This window comes from Lissotriton vulgaris, chromosome 7 (assembly GCF_964263255.1).
Source record: "Lissotriton vulgaris chromosome 7, aLisVul1.2, whole genome shotgun sequence".
In the NCBI taxonomy this organism is placed as follows: Eukaryota; Metazoa; Chordata; class Amphibia; order Caudata; family Salamandridae; genus Lissotriton; species Lissotriton vulgaris.
The window spans coordinates 959,533,265-959,552,963 of record NC_141695.1 but is presented as its reverse complement, the minus strand read 5'-3'; the positions used below and the strand labels follow the sequence as shown (position 1 = coordinate 959,552,963).

The 19,699-nt window shown below is 40.9% G+C and overlaps 1 protein-coding gene across 3 annotated transcripts in view; it reads right to left on the bottom strand.

Moving 5' to 3' along the window:
- GABRG2 (gamma-aminobutyric acid type A receptor subunit gamma2) overlaps positions 1 to 19,699 on the bottom strand; it is a 553,433-nt gene that overhangs the window by 154,954 nt on the left and 378,780 nt on the right. For all 3 annotated transcript variants that reach the window (XM_086931400.1, XM_086931401.1, XM_086931402.1), the window contains 2 exons: positions 13,517 to 13,599; positions 11,037 to 11,174 (listed from right to left, as the gene is read on the bottom strand). In XM_086931400.1, coding sequence (XP_086787526.1) covers positions 11,037 to 11,174; positions 13,517 to 13,599 — 221 coding nt within the window. The remainder of the gene's footprint in view (positions 1 to 11,036; positions 11,175 to 13,516; positions 13,600 to 19,699) is intronic.

Here is a 19,699-nt window from a genome sequence, read left to right as displayed (position 1 = left end):
GTCTCCTACATGAATGGTAGCTCACGCAGCATCATAAACATGTCATATCAGTGGGTCTGGTCACACAGCGACACACCACTGATCCCACCAGCAGCTGAAAACCCACAACCACAAAAGTGGCCCCACTTCCAGGGCAGTTTCTGGGCCGCTGTATGGTGGTACAATGAAGCCTGTGGTCTGAAATGGCATTTCCGCATCTTAAGACGGTTCAGTTCATGGTGCGCGCCCCACAAACCACATCACTACAAACAAACTCAGAGGTGAAATCCTCCCTCCTGTGCACTCGCGCCTCCAACAGCCGCATGGCTCCTACCTGGTCCCCAACTTTACCCATGCAACATCAATGCCACGACTTCCTGGCGGCCTTAGAGCTCTGCGTCGTCAGCCCTTCCTTGGCTCACTAGCTTCTGCTTTTGAGACTGGCGCTGGCCACAGCTTCTCGGCTTCCACAGGGTGGGCTACCCTAACAGTGCGGCGGTCACCTCACACTTGGCTGCTGCGGTGATGCACAGGGCTCTCCCCATGCCACGCAGGCGAGGTGGGACATGGTACCTACACATGGCTGGCCATGCACAGAGACTCTAATGACTATGGAGACATTGGGGTCATTACTGACAGCTCTGGGGGTCCATGATGTAAGTAACACCTCCCAAGCCCTACCGACCCCCAGCACTATGGCCTGTTGCAAATTATCCAGCTCTCCCTGCAGCTAAAAGCACCTCCGACGCACACACATGCAGAGGCACGCTGTGGACGCAGGCACAATGCCACTGCATCAGTGCCCTGCAGTCCTTTGACAGCATCATCGGTGACAGCAGGGAGCCTCCCTAGTTCTTTCCCCCCCAAGAAAGAATAATGGGGCCTGTACTCACCAAGAAATCTGCAGGCTCGCCCCCTCACAGCCTATGCTGCCTCTTCCTCCCCGCAGACATCATGTGTCCTGCAGCCTGAGGGCTGCCTCACTTCTTCCCTGACAGGAAAACCATATTCAGCGCGAGCCCGTCCAGCGAGTGATTCACACGAGAAAGCAAGCAATCGGCGTCTGCTGCTTGAAGCTCACACAGGCTAGAGCTGGTCCCTTTGAGACTGGCTTGGCCTGACTTACGTTTGTGGTAAAAGCTTTTTATCTTCTTTATGGGGCGAAACAGATGGCCCCATAAAGATGATAAGAAAGCTTTTACCACAAATGTAAGTTAAGGAACTCAGTCGGAAAAGGACGGGGCTTGAAGAGACAGAAGAACGTCACTAGGACCTCTTCTCCAATGGCAGGCCACCATTTAGCATGAACGGTGACACCAGCCAATGGAAAAGAGGGGCGGGGCTTAACAGCGCTAGTGAAAAATACTCAAAGTCAATAAATCTCGCCAGCTCGACTGCACATGTCTGCGCAGCCATTGCAGGCCGAGACCTAAAAAGGGATTATGGCGAGTCTTTTGCATTTTTTACGAGTGTAGTATCGTAAATAATTTCACACATTTCGCATCATTTTTTGTTTCACATATGTGTACTTTCGTGCGATTTTTGATTAGGGGGACCAGTTGATCCTGGGTGCATGAGTTGGACCAGCAACTCCTAAAGCACGAATGAAGACTCTGTGAGGAAAATGTTTTGCATGGTTATACACGAAGGCTTATTTTGCATATAAATTTCACACAACCACCCATGGATAATTTGTGAACACATGAAAATAAGTTATGCCATTTTGCCCACGCCTCATTTTGTGCTGAAATTCACTGTTTATAACAACAAAAAATGATGGTGTATTTAAGTTTTGTTCTTTTTTTTGTGGAAGAAATTGGAAGAGATAGGTGTAACGATTGGTGAATAGAATTTTAAACAGTATGCGCATAAGTAAATTATCTGGCCATAATGTATGCTACACAAATCGGGATAGATTAAAACTGGTCTCAAATTCCTATCAAATGAGCTGATTTCATAGCCGGTTGAACCGCCATCAACAGGATGTCGGTGGCGGTCCGTCCGACAGACAGCCCTTTCATCCGACCACCAGATTACAATACCGGCATAGGACCACAAGGAGTAAGAGGGAAAACCACCGCCTCTGTCATGATCTCAGCTCCCGAGAGGGCGGTGGTCGGAATGATAGTCTGGACTACAGACAGTGCAGAGACAGGCACCACAGTTGGGAGTACGATACCCCTTTCCGACAGCCCTTTCATGTCAGATAGACCGCCATGATAAGACGGCCAGACATGGTGCATGGATGTGCAAGAGGTGCTCCATTCTACGGCAGCTTGTACTGCGGCCGCAGCACCAACCACCATGGTATGGAGCAGTTTCCGACCATCCTTCACGGAGGTTGCATCATAATGTGGCGGATGGACTTCTGCCTATTGAGTAGTCTCCTGTCCGCCACTAAAGCGGTCGGTGGTCTGACTACACGGCATCGAAATGATGGGCTTAATTTGGATGACAATAAAAATACCTTTTTCAACCTATTAAATGGTGATTGCTGAAAAAAAGCTAAACAGGGAACTGGAGAATTTGGAACTACCAAAATAGAAAGTACGTCTGAAGATACATTTCAAGAACCAGGAAGGGAGGCAAACTGACCATGCCAAATAGAGGACCGTGTCAACTACATTTTCAAGCTTGTACATCTCAGAGCTGTTGTAGTCAAAACTCTGTGAGGATGTCACAGGCTACAATGTTCAGGCTTGACTTGCTGTAAGAGTTGGACTTAAAAAAGACATAGTCAAAAGACAAAACTCTTGTCCAGTGTGACTTGTAGGCTTACTCGACTTCCACTCCACATCAGCCTGACACTGCACATAAGGCACAGTCAACTGCAACCATAAATCCTTTGCACTTTCCTGTTGCTTTTTTACTTAGAAATTTTAAACATTTATTCCTCTGGGTACCCTTTTTCCGATTTTGACTGTTTTTGTGGATATGTTTCTTATTTAATTGTCCTCCAATTTAACATATTTAAATCTTGTTTTAATTTTTGTTTCCTGGCCATAAACCTGTTGTTGTGCTGCTTGACTAATTTATGTGGGGGAGAGGCCTACATCTTCCTGCGATGGCTATCATTGTTACACCCAGCATTTGTAATGAAGCTGTGTTTTTGCCTAACAAGATTTTAGATCAATAATTTAGTCTGATTATTCCCCAGATTAATAATTCATCATCTCAAACTATTGTTGCCTGAATATGAACTATTTTTGGAATCAACTGAGTATTTATTGAAATGATGATGTCCTTCACATGCAATACTTGTTTTATGATTTTCCTGATGCATTCTTTATATTATGTTGGTCTCATTCCCATGCTGGTGGTGAAGTACAATTTTCTATTTAGAAGCAGCTGCTGCTTTCTATATATGTCTCATGACAAGTGAGTTAGTAGAAATAATTCAAAATGCACTGAACTCTAAACACCCAACTGGTACTAATGGTAGTAACTGTATAATGGGTGCCATATGGTATTGGGTTGTAGTTTGAAAGTTATATCTGAATTATATAGCTCAAACCTAGCTACAATGTAACTGAAACATAGTTCAGAGATTTGGAGCAAAGCAATAAGAGCAAAAAACTGACAAGGGGACTAGAGGCATACACCGCAGGTGATGGGTGAACATGGGTTATGGTAATGATATGATCACCACTAGAGAGGAGCTAAATTAAAGCTGCAACAGCTAAAAGAAGTATAGGTAAAAAGGGATTCTTTTAATTAACATAGTATCACTTAAACAGGCAGTCAGCCTGCAATAAATTGCAGTTTGAAATGATTAGTCATCAACCTCCATTAGAAGTGTGGAAAGGTAGGGGCGCGCGGAATTGAGACATGAATGCGGTTCCAGTCATATGATACATGTGAAAAATTTGGGGTATTAGTTAAGGGGGTGATGACCCATCCTAAGCAATATCTACAATCCTTGCTAGGGTGAGTGACTAAAGTCACTAAATAAGCCTGAGCTCAACCCCCTGGTAGCTGTATCACAGAGCAGATAGACTTAACTAAGAGGGAATTTGTAAAGTATTTATGCTGAACCAAAACAGTAATAAAGTCATAACACAACAGAACAAAAATCCCAAACCAATTTAGAAAATGTGGTTTTTACCATCTTGGATTTGTGCTGAGAGGGGCACTGTGGAATTTTTTGCAGTGGGACACACAGGACCTGCTGCAAAAATGGGTAGGGTTACCCTTGAGAACGCTTCCCTTATTCCTTAAGAAGGGACTCACTTCCACCCACAGGCTAGTGTCAGACCTAAATGGGGTACTCCTGGACTCCCTTTTCAGAACTCTACTGGACCTGTGAAAGACGGAATAGGGACTGCACCTGCTCTTGAGACCCGTGAGGAGACCTGAAAGGCTGAACCTCCTCCCACTTTTACCCAAGAAAAATAAGTGAACTCCAAGGTATAGTGGACTGACTACCTGTTAAGCTACAGGGACACAACAAGCTGTTATAATTAATTAGCTGGCCTCTTAAGAAAAAGACTTCTAAGTGGACTTGCTCTGGACCCTATTGGTTGCTTCTACTGGATTGACTGTTGACTTTCAAGTATTGTTCCTGAGGTTCTGGGCTCCTTGGCAGTGGCAAAGTGTACTCCTCCTAACATCCTGAAATAAAGGGGGCTTGGAAGGATTTTCTCACCAAAGACCTCTAGCGGACCGGGATAAACCTGCCAAGTCACTTATACAAAGAAGTGTTACTGATTGGCTAAATAATCAGGTTACACCTGCGTGGAGCTTTTCTTCAGTAGCAAACCCATTTCAGTGGCACATCACTGAGAAGGTATCAGGCTCAGCTACAGGTTGAAGCCGTGCCTCGCTGGAGGAATCTGAGGTCCAGAAAAATGACTACGTCCAAATGTAGAAATCTGTACCAGGTGAATTTGCTGAAAGTATCCTGCTGGTGAGGAACCTTCCCTGGGCAAGAATTTTGGAACTTTTACTGCTCTGAGCTTTCCCACTAAATATCAGTGACTTAATCAGGACCTCGTCTGACAGTTATCTGTTCTTGTGGACCCCTTCTCGGCCACAGCCTGCTGCCATTGCGTGCTGAAGATTTTTGACTTCCATTTCAAAGACTAAGTCAGAAGGTAATACATCTGACTGGGTGAAACTAGTTTTGGATTCCAACTTGAGCTCCATCGTGGTCGGCCTTAAAACGCACCAAGGTCCCAGACAAATGCAACCAGATGACATCGGGTGTCTCAATTCTTTTTGGGCTTTTTTATTTAAATTTGTAATTAAAATTAAAAGAATTCTCCAGATGTTTTAGGTTTTGGTGTCATATTCTCTATTTTGTGATTTGTTTTTGTATGTTGTATGTTCTCTTTATTAGTGTTTGCATGCTGCATAAATACTTTACACATTGCCTTTGAGTTGAGCCTTTTCTAATATGTGCCACACTATCAAAGGGTTAAGCACAGGTTTAAAAAGTGATTTTAGTGGTTCACATGACAAGGATCTACTTTCTTACAGCACTCCATTTGCTGCCCTTGCCAGCCCACATCATCTTCAGAGGTATCTGCATCAATTGCAGAGACATCACAACTAGCCCCCCAATTCTTTTGCTGAATGGGTCACCACCTCCGATGGTTCCCAGCTAAAGCTCAGCCAGGACACCATCACACTTCAGACTAATAAGTGTAAGAAACTCATTACCTGTCCTTTCCCATCTATGCACTCAGGATCTGGAACAACATTTGCATTTATCTATCAGGACTGCCTCAACACTGCTTCAAGTTAATGGACGAAGACTCATCTCTATAAAGAACACTTTATCACAACACATTAACTGTTCACAAATCTGCTTCTTCTCCTAGTACTCAGCGATTGTAAGCTTGTTTTTGACCATGCACACCACTCTACTGCCTTTTGGCTACGTTTTCCCTACAGAAATAGGATATACATATACATACATACATACGTACATGCATGCAGCACTTAGGAACCCTGATGGCACAATGTATGTGTCAGGAGTGGAGCCAGAAAAGATATTTCTCTGACTTTCAAATGCCCATCTTTCTATGGATGAATTGATTGTTATTTGTGTTTATCAGAGCTGGACTAATATATTCATTCCACTTGTTCCAGTCCCATAGACTTGGCACATAAGGGAAATGGATAGGGCCCAGGCATTTGGACAGAAGCTTTGCAGAGGTATTTAAAAAACCTCATACTATTTAACAGGATCCTTTTGACTTCATTTGCATCATTGACCCTATTTATTTTAATAATAAAAATATGATAAAAAATGTTAAATAGTTTTTTGTTTCTCGGCCTTTAACTTTTATTTTTAACTGATTAAGAAGCATTTACTATTTGACTATTTTTATGTCTACTTTGGTTTGGATCGCATATTTTTAATCCCCTCCTACATCACATGATGTTTGTAGTCATCTGCATCTACCAGTTTACCACAAATAAAGGTAATCTTTTAAGTTCAGCCACAATGCATAAGGTTAATGCGACGACACTTCAACAAAACGTATTCCTACGTCTGTTTATACACACTTAGAATAGTGCATTGTAAAAAACATTTACCTAAAAAATGCTAGCCAGCTCCTCAATGTAAATATATATATTTTGTGAAACACTTGATTTTTGTTTAAAGTATCGATATGTTGAAAGGCTAATCAGATTATTGTTTAATATTTTTTTCTGGATCATCTCTGATCCTATATATGAAAATTTGAATTGAATTTTGCATGCTACAAATTCAGTGAAAGAGAAAAGTTCAGATAAATGCACTCCTGCATTTAGTATTTTTATTTTACAACAATTTGTCCACAGCTAACATCTTGTCTTGTAACCTTTAGCCCAAGGTGGGTTTCTATACCACTGTAACTGATGGTATCATGCTACAAGAAAAGCGTGAGCATTGTGAAAGCTTTTCTTATACTGAATATGTCAATTAATATTCCACTGTAAACTGTTATGGAAAATATAGTGCTGTCATTTTTTATTTAAAATATTTGATATACATTTTGTAGATTTAATTAGACATTTTGATTTTGATGGAATTCAAATTCCATAATCTGAGAACTTTTTGAATTCAGTGGATTTTTTTTGGACGCCTTGTTAGGGTAAAATTTAATTAGAAGGCAAAAACAGTTCAAGCTATTGATGGAGCAAGGATTTGCAGGTAATGCGACTTACTTATATTCAGTCCTCTCAACATAACATTAATGTACTAATCAACATGTTTGTCCTATTAATATTTAATTTCATGACATCTAAGTGAAGCTTGCATATGTGCTTTTACTAACCATAATCGCTTGCATTAATATGGCCGCTGCTACGCGGGATTTCTTACTGCGCATGCATCTGTCACACTCATGTGACATGACGTACTCTCTGCTTTTGGAGAGAATATTTTGCTTCTGCGCACTAGAACTAAGATGGCTGCTCCATGTCCTCACATGCAAGAATCTTGCACTGCTGCTTTTGCTGAGCTGTTCATTCTACTTAACTCTAACGCAATAGTTAAATATAAAATAAAGGGAATAGAGTAGAAATAAGTGGTATACAGTGCATTCATTTATTCTGTGTTCTAAAACTGTTTCTTTCTATTTTTTCATGTAACAATATTCTTGGGCCTGGGAGGTACTATTACTCCATCTTGAAAACTCACACTGCGCATGTCAAACTCCAGAAAAAGCTTAAGTCATTCGTCATTGAACCACAGCCAAACTTACAGTACACTAGAAGATGTGCCTGGGAGCTTGAACTTTCAACCCCAGGAGAGGAAGCTGGACTGTACAATACTGAACGCTATTGTTACTGATTGATACATTCATTATCGGGTGGAATAAACGTGCATGGGAAAATAAAATTATGGGCGGGAACGTTAATTTTAATATCATCAAGAAAAGTTTCATTTTGGTATGGTGTGATGACCTCTCCTCACTTCTTGTCCAATCAAAATTGGAGATCCTTTAACTTGCAACATTGGGGGGTGGTACACTGACCTGGAAAATAGTATAACTAGAGTAGGCTTAGTTAGTTAATTTGTCTGACTTGTCTGAATAGCTGACCTGTCACTGACCCAAAGCACTCAATAGGTGATCGGGAGCAGAGGTGCTGGCGGAGCCCTCTGTCAGAAAGTTCGAAACCCAGATCTGGGTTTGAGAGCTGAAGTGCTAGTGAAGCACTTTGTCAGAGAAATCGATAACTCTAACGGGATTCTGGCTGTTAGATGCAGAGAGGGAGTAACGCAGGCATTGCAACTTTAACTGCGGGTGCTGGTCTTAAACCTTGGTGGTCCTGTCCTGATTCAATTTGGCTTTACCTGTCCTGATTCTGATCTGCACCTGCTTGCCTTTATGGTGCCTGCACTTTCGGGGTTCGGTCCTTTAAACTGACCTGTGGCCAGGGTTCACACCATTCTAGGTAAATATTAAATGTGGGTATGTTATTGTATTGTTTCCTTCTCTTCTCCCAACCTCTTGTCAAATGCATAAAGACTGCTTTATAAAAACTCTGCATATTTTCATTCTAATTGTTATTTTCCTAATTGAGAATTTTCTATTGCTCAATGTTTGGATTATGACTTTTTAAAGATTTTAGATAAAGATTTTAAACCTTTCCCGAGTTGTGGTTATTTTATGAGTGCAAATGTTATTACTCTACCTATTATTCTAACACCTTTGATCCCTTAGGACTCTAGGTACCGATAACGAAGATTGGTAAGACAATGGTATAGGTCCTAAATGAAATTTATAAATCACTAATTAGAGTAAGAGCACAGGTTACCTGATTAAATCTCATCATATGTTGTTTATGGGCCCAGGTGAGTATGGTAATCTGAGTAGGGTGACCTGCGTGCTCTATCACTATAATATAATGAATCAACTCAATTTCAGAGAAGTTCAGACACAGCAGCCTTCAGCTTTTAAATCATAATGGAATCTCCATTCAGAGAACAGAACTCACAACACCATTTTCTGTAGTTTGGGAGTCTGATTTTAAACTTTTGTCTGCTTTACAATCCATTTTTGGAAAGTCTTTCTTTAAAGTACACTGCTAGCCTGTTTGGGATCTACAAATTGTATCATGGAGTTTGAAAGAGGTGCAGTTGACACCAAATATTGGCTTATCCAGAATTTGTTGTTTGGAAAAGATAACACCTTTTTGAACAATGACTCCCTGCCCAAGTAGTTCAGGCTTTCTCTTGAGGCAACTAAAGTTCATATTCATAAGCCCTTTGCGCCATTAGAGCATCACATTTTGTGATGCTTTGGTGGAGCAAACCTTGAAATCATATCTATTAGGCCACACAAAGCCACTTTGAGTGGCTGTGAATGGCCTTATAGAAATGGAGTAAGGCATGGAAACACAAATCACAGCGTTGACTTACTCTGCGCTTGGGAGGTGTTCCATGGGCGTTTCAGTAGGTGTTCCTCCGTAACACCCAAGAATTTTGGTGCTTCCCCAAATTTCCAAAACCATTTTATCCCGGGGATGTGCCAAAACCTTACACCTACTGAAGTGAGGCGTAACAAGGAGAAACACAGGAACACTTGCACTATGTGCCAGGGTGACTGTGTCGGCGATAGGCTGCCAAATGGTTTCAGTGCAGGTGGCAAGGACAGGAATGCACTGTACCCGATAAATATGGTGCATTCTTGTCCTTTCACTCTGACATTGAGCAGGTGACTTGCTATGCTGCCCTAATCCAAAACCCCAGAAATGGGGCCCTATGCGTCTTGCGGAAGGTAAGCAAAAAGTTCCTGTGAAAAAGACAAGTAACTTCAATTAGACCTCCGAAGAAGCTAGCACACTGTTGAAGTGGAATTTTGGGAAAACGTAATACCATGCAAGCCACCATGTCATGATTGCCTGCACTGAATTCTTTTAGTTTTAGTTTTACAGAAACTAATCAAAAAGTTATGTTTCAGAGGTGAATGTGAATAGTTGCTTTATAAATGCAAAATGTATAGAAAGATCACTAATTGAGCTAACTATTTCCGCACTAGAATTCTGAGGGGAAAGGAAAAATAATGTTTTCTTGGGTGAATTTCTATGGCAAGATAAAAGGTCGGTACTAAACCCTATTTGATGGTAGAATTTCTGGACTTGATACATACAGGTTTCCAGCAAACACATTTATTACCCTAATATCTGACAATACATATCCACTCCTATTAAAGAAACTCTACTCTCTAAATGCCTAATTTAAACTACAATGGACTGGTTTCTTCATCACAAAAGAGACAGATGTCAGTTTTACAAGTGCCATAAGATAGAATGGACGTATGTGTATATCTAGAAATACACCAGACAGGCCATCTGTCATGTTTCTGACGGTGTGACGTGGTCCGCTAAACTCTAAATCAGGCCACTCTTCTTGTTTTCATTCAATCAGTGTACTACAAACACTTTAATCCTTCAATATGGTTTAACACTCAATTGACCCTTTTAACAAAATTGCATATTAAAATCATCGTCCTGTGCCATGTCATAACATATTATATAAAGAGGCTTATTTACTCAGTGCCAGGCTCCCTGTTGTCACTTGCAGGGAGAACGGTAATAGTTTTTTGTGTGTATAAGATGCTTCAATTGACAGGGTTCGTTTATAGACACCCTTTTATAAACACCTGCTACTACTATACTATATGAGTATCCATCTTAACAATAACATACTTGAAAGAATACCTGCTGCTATAATCAAATGTAATGGTTATCCACGAGTTGACCTCAAAAGCATGAGTCTGATTCAAACCTTCGCTGACGAAACCTGTGACTTGAACAGCACACAGATGTATATATCAACAGAGTGACCTTTCCTACTTACCCAGATGCCTAAGGCCTATTCATATAGACTCAAAGTAACTCGAGGAAAAAGAAGACTTCCTTGAACAAGAGGATTTACATTTAATACCAGTGCATCTTTATTGGAAATAGCTCGTCCAGTAACTAGGTACAATTAATGGGCGTGCCATCAATGTGTCTTGGAAAACACGGATATCCTTTAGGCAATATGTATGCCAGTACATTTGCTATTCTAGCATGACCATATTTTCATTGCATTGGGAAACAACTTCAATTCCTACCTGAAGTAGTCTTCACAGTGTTGGACGTATTCCTTAGGCCCTCAAATGAAAACTGATACAGTCTCCAAGATTTTGTGTCTCCAACCTCCACTGAGACACGCTTCCATCTGTAAATGATCTCTTCCATGGGGTAGCCATCTTGAATACAAACAGGCAGAGTTAGAACCACTATCGGTTGTGAGAGTCTACGTTGAATAATTAGCATTCAAAACAAACACTAAAGAGTGTGCCTCAACCTCAAGGGGAGAAATGTACAGCCAATAGTAAGTAGAACCAGACAAGCTTTAATATATAAAAATCAATAGAGACTTTGAAGATATGGTGCAAAAAATGAATTACTAAACATCAATTCAAACTTTGTTAAGGAAAGTGGGGAACCTGTAAATGAAGCCTAACACTAGTAGTAATAGATCACAGAAAAAAAGAACAAATTTCCTTTAGCCAATTGTTAAGAGCACTCTGAGTTTCCATTTATTATGAACTACGCTTTATTAGTTCTTTTTTAGGTACCCCTCTTATAGTTGTCTTTTCATAGAACATCATAATTACTAGAGCTATTTCTCTTTCAAATAATTGTGTTCTTTTGATTCTAAAATCAAACAGTGCCTCCTTTTTAGACAACGCTTGACTCCAACTAGGCGCGTTTTGTGAAGTAGTGTTTAATTAGGTAGGTTGCAGTTGTGACTACATATTCCATTTCTAATCCACTGTTATCAATATCTTACTGCAAAAGCTATTTTGTGTATGGGGCACATACGTAACTTATAAAGACTATCCTGTGTTCTGCCAATCCTTGCTCCCTTTGCCATCCCTAGTTTGAGTTTGTGTGGACAATGCTCACTGTAATTTAAAACATCTGTGCAAAGATCGTGGTAGCATCCACATTTTCTGCTAGCAAAATTAAAAATGAAACATACTTAAGTTGAACAGATGATGTTTTCGGAAAAGAAGTGAGCATCAGAGGATTTTGTGAGAGTTGTAGTATCTTCAGTTTTTGACACGTCCCAAACAAATTACCTTTATCACTCATGTTGCAATTGTGTAAAATGTATACTTGATGATCTGTATCTATGGGGATGCTAACATGTTTCTCCATGTCACCAATTTGCTGATCATTTTTCATAACAAGATACTGCTCTTACATATAGACTACTTTATGTTTCTTATCTTTGTAATGACTGCCCAATGGAGGAATAAACTATGGAAAATTACCATGCATGGAGGATGTTTCACCACAATCTACACTGACTTGACAGTACAAAATAAACATCGACACCAACAATGGCAAAGTCACATTTTTGCACAGATCAGTAAGACCAAAATCAATTTGGCAAATTATTGTCATTGCAAAGGTTGGTATTGCAGTGATTGATCTGTAGCAGTGCCAATTATATTACTTTGGTTAATAAAAATCTGCTGAGCAGCATGTGTCACTGAAGCCGAAGACCCAGACACACTCTCAGCTGAGATGCATAGACACTGGCAAACTCCCAATAAACAGCCTGAGGCTCTGACAGGACGTTTCCTAGCCTTTCCAATGAGGAAATCTCCATGCTAATCCAATGTCACCACTCCTACCCACCACTAATGGAGTATGTTTACACCTATAGGATTGCTAATGAGGACCAAGATGAGAGGATCCATGGACTGATCTCCAAAATTCCGTACTGATAAATGTTTTCAATCTCAAATAATGGAATGTCCAATGAAATTCTACAAAGGTTGTCTTAATTTCAAGGAAAAGGAACAGCAATGGCTTTGGTTCATTTGAAAGCATGGTGCACTGTGAGAAGGCCTGGATGACAGAAGTAATATATGCTAGGTTTTACATCAGCGGTGTCACAGGCAATGCATTGCATTCAACAGTGGCGTATGCATTTCCAGGAAACAATCATTTTGCATGCCGCATTAGGGTGCAGGAGGACAGGAACCAAATGAGGAAAATTCAGGGATTCAGCATAGTTCCTTATTGAATCTGACACCTCAACATCAAAAAGTAATAATCAGCTTTAAATCGCAGGTGTCATGCGATGTTCTCAGACAACCTGTCAGACTTTTTTTTAATGTTGATCAAATCCCCGGGAGAAACCAAGGAAACATACTTTATTATTGAGTTCTGTGAATAGACTATCCTCCCAAAAGATGTGGGTTGACCACAGGATTACAAAATTTTCAAATGTTGATGACCATTTATCTGTGTACAATTTTTTTTTTAAATATTGAGATCTGCCATTGCAAGAAGCATTGAGCAAAGTATGTCAATTAGGCATATTTGGCAAAGACCGGGAGAGAAACACCTCTGGGTGGTAAGAAAGAGCGTTGGTGCACCCTCACCCATCTCCAGTCTTTGCTTGAAAGCAAGGTGATGATGTGTTGGCATTCTAAAGCTATGCGGTTTCTCGAGGAGCTGCAATAAGGTTGCAAGAGTAAACTGCTGACCAGTGTATTCATTATCAAACACTCCGGATTGCATTACTTACAGCTCGAAAATGATAAAGGGCAGGAGTGCTTGTCCATTGGGAAGTTGTTCAGCTTCAGCTGACATTCAGCATCTATTGTCAACCTAGAGAGAGAAACAGGAAACGTCACTTTCGGAAAGAAATGGCCAGTATGCAGAAACATAATAGCAATTTTAAACAGATATCCTTCAATGTAATGCAGTTACCACTGAAATCAGCAGTGCTACCCTTGAAAATAAATTGTATAAGAAAATTCATTAAAATGACTCTGTGCCCCGTAAACCTGTCCACCAATAAACAATTCTCTATTCTGTTATTTCTAGCAGGATATGCATCCCTCTGCTGATTATCTCATCCAGAAACGTACTCAGAGACTTACAGGTTGCTGCTTACCAATTTGCACATCCTTTTTCTGAGTTAATAAGCAAAGAGAACACAGAAGAAGGACACTTATGGTAGCAGCTAATGAGTCAATATAAGAGTAAATCATATTCAGCATTATAACAACCAGACAAAGCTGATAGGTACTAGAGAACTGAATAAGAAGACCTCTGGAGAGCCCCTGACTGGAACATCAAAGCGTCATCTAGTGATCCCAGTGAGGTCCACACATTATACAATTAAGGATTAAGACTCCAGAGAGAGATAACTCACTTTCTGTAAGGCAAAATCAAATACAGAAAACAAAATATGAGGTGATTGGCCCACACATAGACCACCAAGAGAAAAAGCAGTAAAAAAACAAAGAATGCAACACAGATATCTTCAAGCTGCTAAATATAAGCCCATGATCACAGATGTAGTGAATCAATGGCTTTATAAAAATGGACGGATAAGGTAGGGTGGAAGTAATTGGAGTGAGCACCAACAAGCAACCCATGAACAGAAAGAAGGGCATATGAAGAAATCTGAATAAAGAACAGAAAATGAACAACAGGTATGAAATAACTGTAATTGGAGTAACAATGAAAACAGACGCACCTCTATGCAGGTGTTGCAATTGAATGCTGGACATGCGCAGTGGAGTTTCGTATATGTACATTGATAATAATGTGCATTACTAGAAGTTGTCTCCCTGCATATCATAGCTTGAACATCAAGGTATAAATATATTGAGAACAAAATATTCAATCCCAAATATTATATGTAAGGTAAGTATAGATTTTCCATATGTTTCTCCACGTATACATACCTAGACGATATATATCTTCAAGATACGTAGATGTGGCGTTAGGAAGAGAAGATCTATTCTTTCTCTATAAGCACTTACATTTTGAAATTTTGGTATTAGATATTTTCTCCATGATATGTTTATATCTTAAAATTCTCAAAACTCTGTGGTACAATCTTAGTAGATACATTTGCGGTAAGAGGTGCATCTTTAGAATATTTGTAATTCATACAGCATTAGAGCAAGTTGCAGCTGGTTTCACCAGAAGATCAATGGCTGAATTAGGTTTATCAACCCGTATCCAACAGTGAGGGCCAATGCCATGGAAGAAATAATTTATTAGGGAGTGTAGCCTGCTGCACAGGCTACATGGCCGCTGGTGTGATTCTCCATCAAGGCTCTGGGGCTGCTCCCCCCTAAAATTATTTCCTTCAAATTCCAATACAAATATTAAATAGATCCATATATTTAGAGATACAATTGTATCTCTAAACCAATCAATGTATTTAAGTCTGGGCTGTCTGTCCCAGGCTGCCTACCCCACATCGTTCTAAAGCGGGAGACGTAAGCCAGGCAGTAATCAACTTTCTGAACTCTGACACATGACGCAGGTCTTGTGTTCTAAAAGCCTTCATAAGGAATCATTGCTATTGTAGTCTATGGCAGTATCCACTATTGGCCAGTGACGCTCTCAGAGTCATGGTTTGGGGCGCTAGAGTCTCCGTCCTCAGTCGAGAGCAGCTGTCTGTCCTTCAGAGACATAGATCTGATCCTTTCTGATTCATCACAAGTAGGAGTGGATGCATGCACATGTGTTTTGGTGCCTTGTCCTCAGTAAAGGTAGGTGTTAGAATGCTAATCTTCTTTTATGAATATTGTTCTGAGACCCCTCACAAGCCTAACTTCCCCCACTGTGACACCCCAGACCCTGGCTGCACCTAGCTGGCCCTGTTAGACGTGGAGCTGTTGCATTTGTTCCCTCGCAAAATGGATCTAAAAGACGTGCAGGCCAGGGTTATCATTCCCTTGTGAAGTTGATTCAAATACCCGCGTCAAACACAAAGAGAGAGATATGTGCTACAGTAGACAGTTATCTTCTCTCTGGTATTAAAACTGGCCCTATCTTCATGCCCTTAACAACATTAATGCCAAAAACATGGATGGATTTTTGAACAATGAGTGTTAAAACATTGAGGTAATGTATGTCAGTAAATTAGTGGCCTAATTAGGATGGCGGCGGGACCGCCTCCAACAGCCCGTTGGTTGCGGTCCCACCGCCATGGGACCCATCACATCTGCCCCCATATTTCAATGGCGGGCGGCTGTGTGGCAGTTGGAAAGACCGACCGGCACGCATCCGACAGGCTCCTTGAGCACGCCAGTACGGCGGAGGGGTTTGTAGTCCCTATAATGGTGGCAGTGCCTACCAGGCAATACTGTAGGGATTACGATGTCCCTTCCTGCCCGCCTGTTTCTGGTGGTTAACCCTCCATTAACAGGTAGGTGAAAGGGACTTTGGGGGCCCGTAGCAGGCCCCTCTTCCCCCTGGCCCTAAGGTCTGGGCACTGGGGGCACCTATGGTGTCCCTACATATCCCTGCACCATGTGGCAGGCCCTGCATGTTGCCTGCCTGCAGGGATATGTAAAGTGTCCAATTTTTGCATTGCTACGGGTGCTGCAACCAGCAGCACCTGCCTCAATTTAAAATATAGGCATTTCAGCCGCAGTGGTGGCGGTCGCATTGTAATGCTTAGTGCTGGACCGCCGACAGCCTGTCGAGCAGTCCTGTCTACGATAGGGTGGCTGGCAGATGTAAGTCTGCCCACCATCCTAATCGGGCCCAAAGTTTGTCTCTTATTTCAAGTTTTACTTAATCGTGCCTTCTTTAAGAGTTGGCTGTTTAATGATGTTGTGTTTCTGTCTGTATTTTTTCTGTGCAGGTGTTTATGAGAGGCTTTGATTGAGAGCTCTGATGCTGAACTCAAAGCAAAGTGCACACAGAACAATAGTCATGTATTCCAGTTGTAATTGCAATTTTGAGAAAATATGTGCAAAGGGGCTACACAGATGGCAAAATATTTACAGGGCAAAAGCAAAAGTAAATAAACTGCCTAAAAGTAAATACATTGCCTAAATGTGAGTGAATGCTGTGTATGTTTGGAAGTGAGGGAGATGCAAGGAAGTGCATTCCGGGAAGAGTGAAAAGAGGGCACTGAAGAAGAAAGAAGTGGTTGACGATGTGAAATAGATGTTGGCATAATGCACAGGCTTTGTCTATTAAAAAGGATATTGCATAGTTGGTTGTGTTTGATTTTGTATTGCTACATGTATGACATCTTATCTGAAAAAACCTCAATAAAGAAATAAAAAGTAGAAAAACTCTCAATGTGGTACAACTTGTCACACAACCACAACACTCCATAGGCTATATCCTCTGAAAACATCGTCAAAAATCCAATGCAAACCACCCATTTACCGGGGCTGGAATGACCACGTTGCCATCCATATCTTTCTGCTTAGTACTCTACCAATAAACCGAGGCAAACACAAAAGAGAGAACCAAACCTTCGAGATCATTCAAAGACTTCTCCATAATCAACCTAACATTTGAACGCATCTCTCACCCTAGAAATTCCATGTTTGGCATCAACACCCATCGAAGCAACTACTTTTTACATCCCAAAGCCTTCAGCAACCGGTACTTTAGAGAACTTGTTGACAATAAATAATCCGAAAAAAAAAGAAAATTAATATGAAACAGAATTCCTGATGACCTCCTGGTACTGAAGTCACTCTGTACAACACACAGATAGCTAATCAAATCAGCCAAAGAAAAGCCCTATACCAACAACACTAACAGAAGGAGAACACTTTTCATGACACACAAGCACTGCATCGAGGCCCTGCAAGGCCTACTTGTTCCCCTATGCACATAAAAGTGTAATTTGATCAATCTCAGTCAAAACATGCAGAAGTTCCTCCTGATCATTGACAACACAAAGTTTGCTTCATTTCATATACCCACCCTTTCCTGTAGATTTCTGGCCATCCTTCACAACTTATCTCTTGCAGATCTTGTCAACCTATTCAATTCCCTCAAGGCCAGTTCTTATGAAGATAATGCCTTACCCTTATATTTCAACAAAGCTGTCTATGAGGATGCTTTTTCACTTCTATGCACCATTGTCAATGTCTTAAGGCCTCTTCTCTGGAGCTCTCATGATAGGGACAATCCTGTCTTTCCAAAAGAAACCTAGACAAGATCCTGCTGACCTTGCCAACTACCGGACCATTATTCACATAGCATTCCAAGGCAAGATAATTAAAAAAGCAGTCTAAGCTGCACACCAACATCATATTAATGCTAGCATCTTCTGCATGACTAGCAGTCTGGCTTCAGATCACAATGCAGCATGCAGACTGCCATCTTTCACAACGTAGTTGATGCCCTACTGACAACAGATGAAGATGACTCATGCCTCTTTATATTGCTAGATCTCCTCTGCTTTCGACAGAGTGGAACATCCCACCCTCATAGGTATCCACACATTGTAGTCTCACTTAGGATTCACCAGTAATGTCCTTCACTGGTTCTCCTCCTACCTTTCCAACTGATACCAGTTTGTTCACATGGGCTACTCTAAGTTCCAAAACAACTTTATTACCCATGGTGCACCCCAGGGTTCCATACTGTCCTCTGTCATGTTTCATCTCCACTCGGAGCTTCTTGGTGCTCTAGCCACAGATAAAAACATCAAGATTCTTCAATAATCCGATGATACGCAACCCACTTCAAAACCTAGGGGTGCATAGAATGGTATATGGACATTTTGGGGCTCTATATTATCATGTTCATTTATGATGTATGGTTTTCTGCTTCCCTCGTTCCCTCCTCTTTCAAGTCATTTTTTAATTATTTTCTTTCAGTTATGACTCGAAACTTTGTCCAAAGATAACGTCTCTGCAAATAATTTTTAATGGGAATAATCCCTTCGGATTGATGATAATAAAATTTAGGTTCAAGACTTCGATATCTGTTTCAACATGCCCAACCATACTCACTATGCCCAATCCGACTCACTATGCCCAATCATACTCACTGTGCCCAATCTATTGTCACTCCTCCTGCTGAAAGTGATTATTTTCCCATCTTTTCTTCTGCCCTAATAGTCCACCTAAGCCTGATCGAGGACCAGTACAGATCCAGGAAACATGAACACATGGCTTTTCTCCTGATAGTCTGTCTACATCCTCCACACAGAAAAGCCAATAAAATACAAGTTGTTTGTGTAGCCAGTGATGCAGTATGGAAGCTTATAAATGTTCAATACATAAATACATCTATTTGTTAGATTATGCTATCTTTACTATATTTAAGAATATGCTTTCATTTAATCTACACAGGTTTATTGATTTTTTTAAAATGTATTTCAGTTTTCTGCTTAGTGCTTTTCAGAATGCAGTAAGCACACAGGCATATAAAAGCAATGACAGAATTTAGGGGATGAAAATGACAGCAGATACCTTCTGCTTCAAGCATCACTGGTATACGCATGGATGCGAGAAGGGGCGATGCATAATGGTGTGCTCTTAATCTCTCCCACCCGAATTCATATATAGTGTGTGCAGAGAATGACTCCTAGGTTCCCGAGGCTTAAGCCTGACTACGCATTCGCCCTTCCTGGCTTTCATGAGGGGTAGGCTTCGTCACCTTACATTGGTAATGCTGTTGTGTTATATTTTCTGTACCATATAATGGAGAGAGGCAAGTCAGTTTATCGTCGATTTGTAATTATCCGCTACAGATTCAGAGAATTCACAAGTAAACTTTGTAGAAGTTCCCAGAAAAGAACTTGAAATTTTGGTTGACGAATTGGATTTATTTGGGGAAAAATCTCTGGTTATTCCTGAGGCCAACAAAAGTAAAGCTTTGCTCAATAAACAGGAACAAAATAAGTTCAATAAAGGATGGCACATAAATGGCATGATTTGCAATCGTTTGACGCTGGGTAAAAGACCAGAAAAAGTCCCTC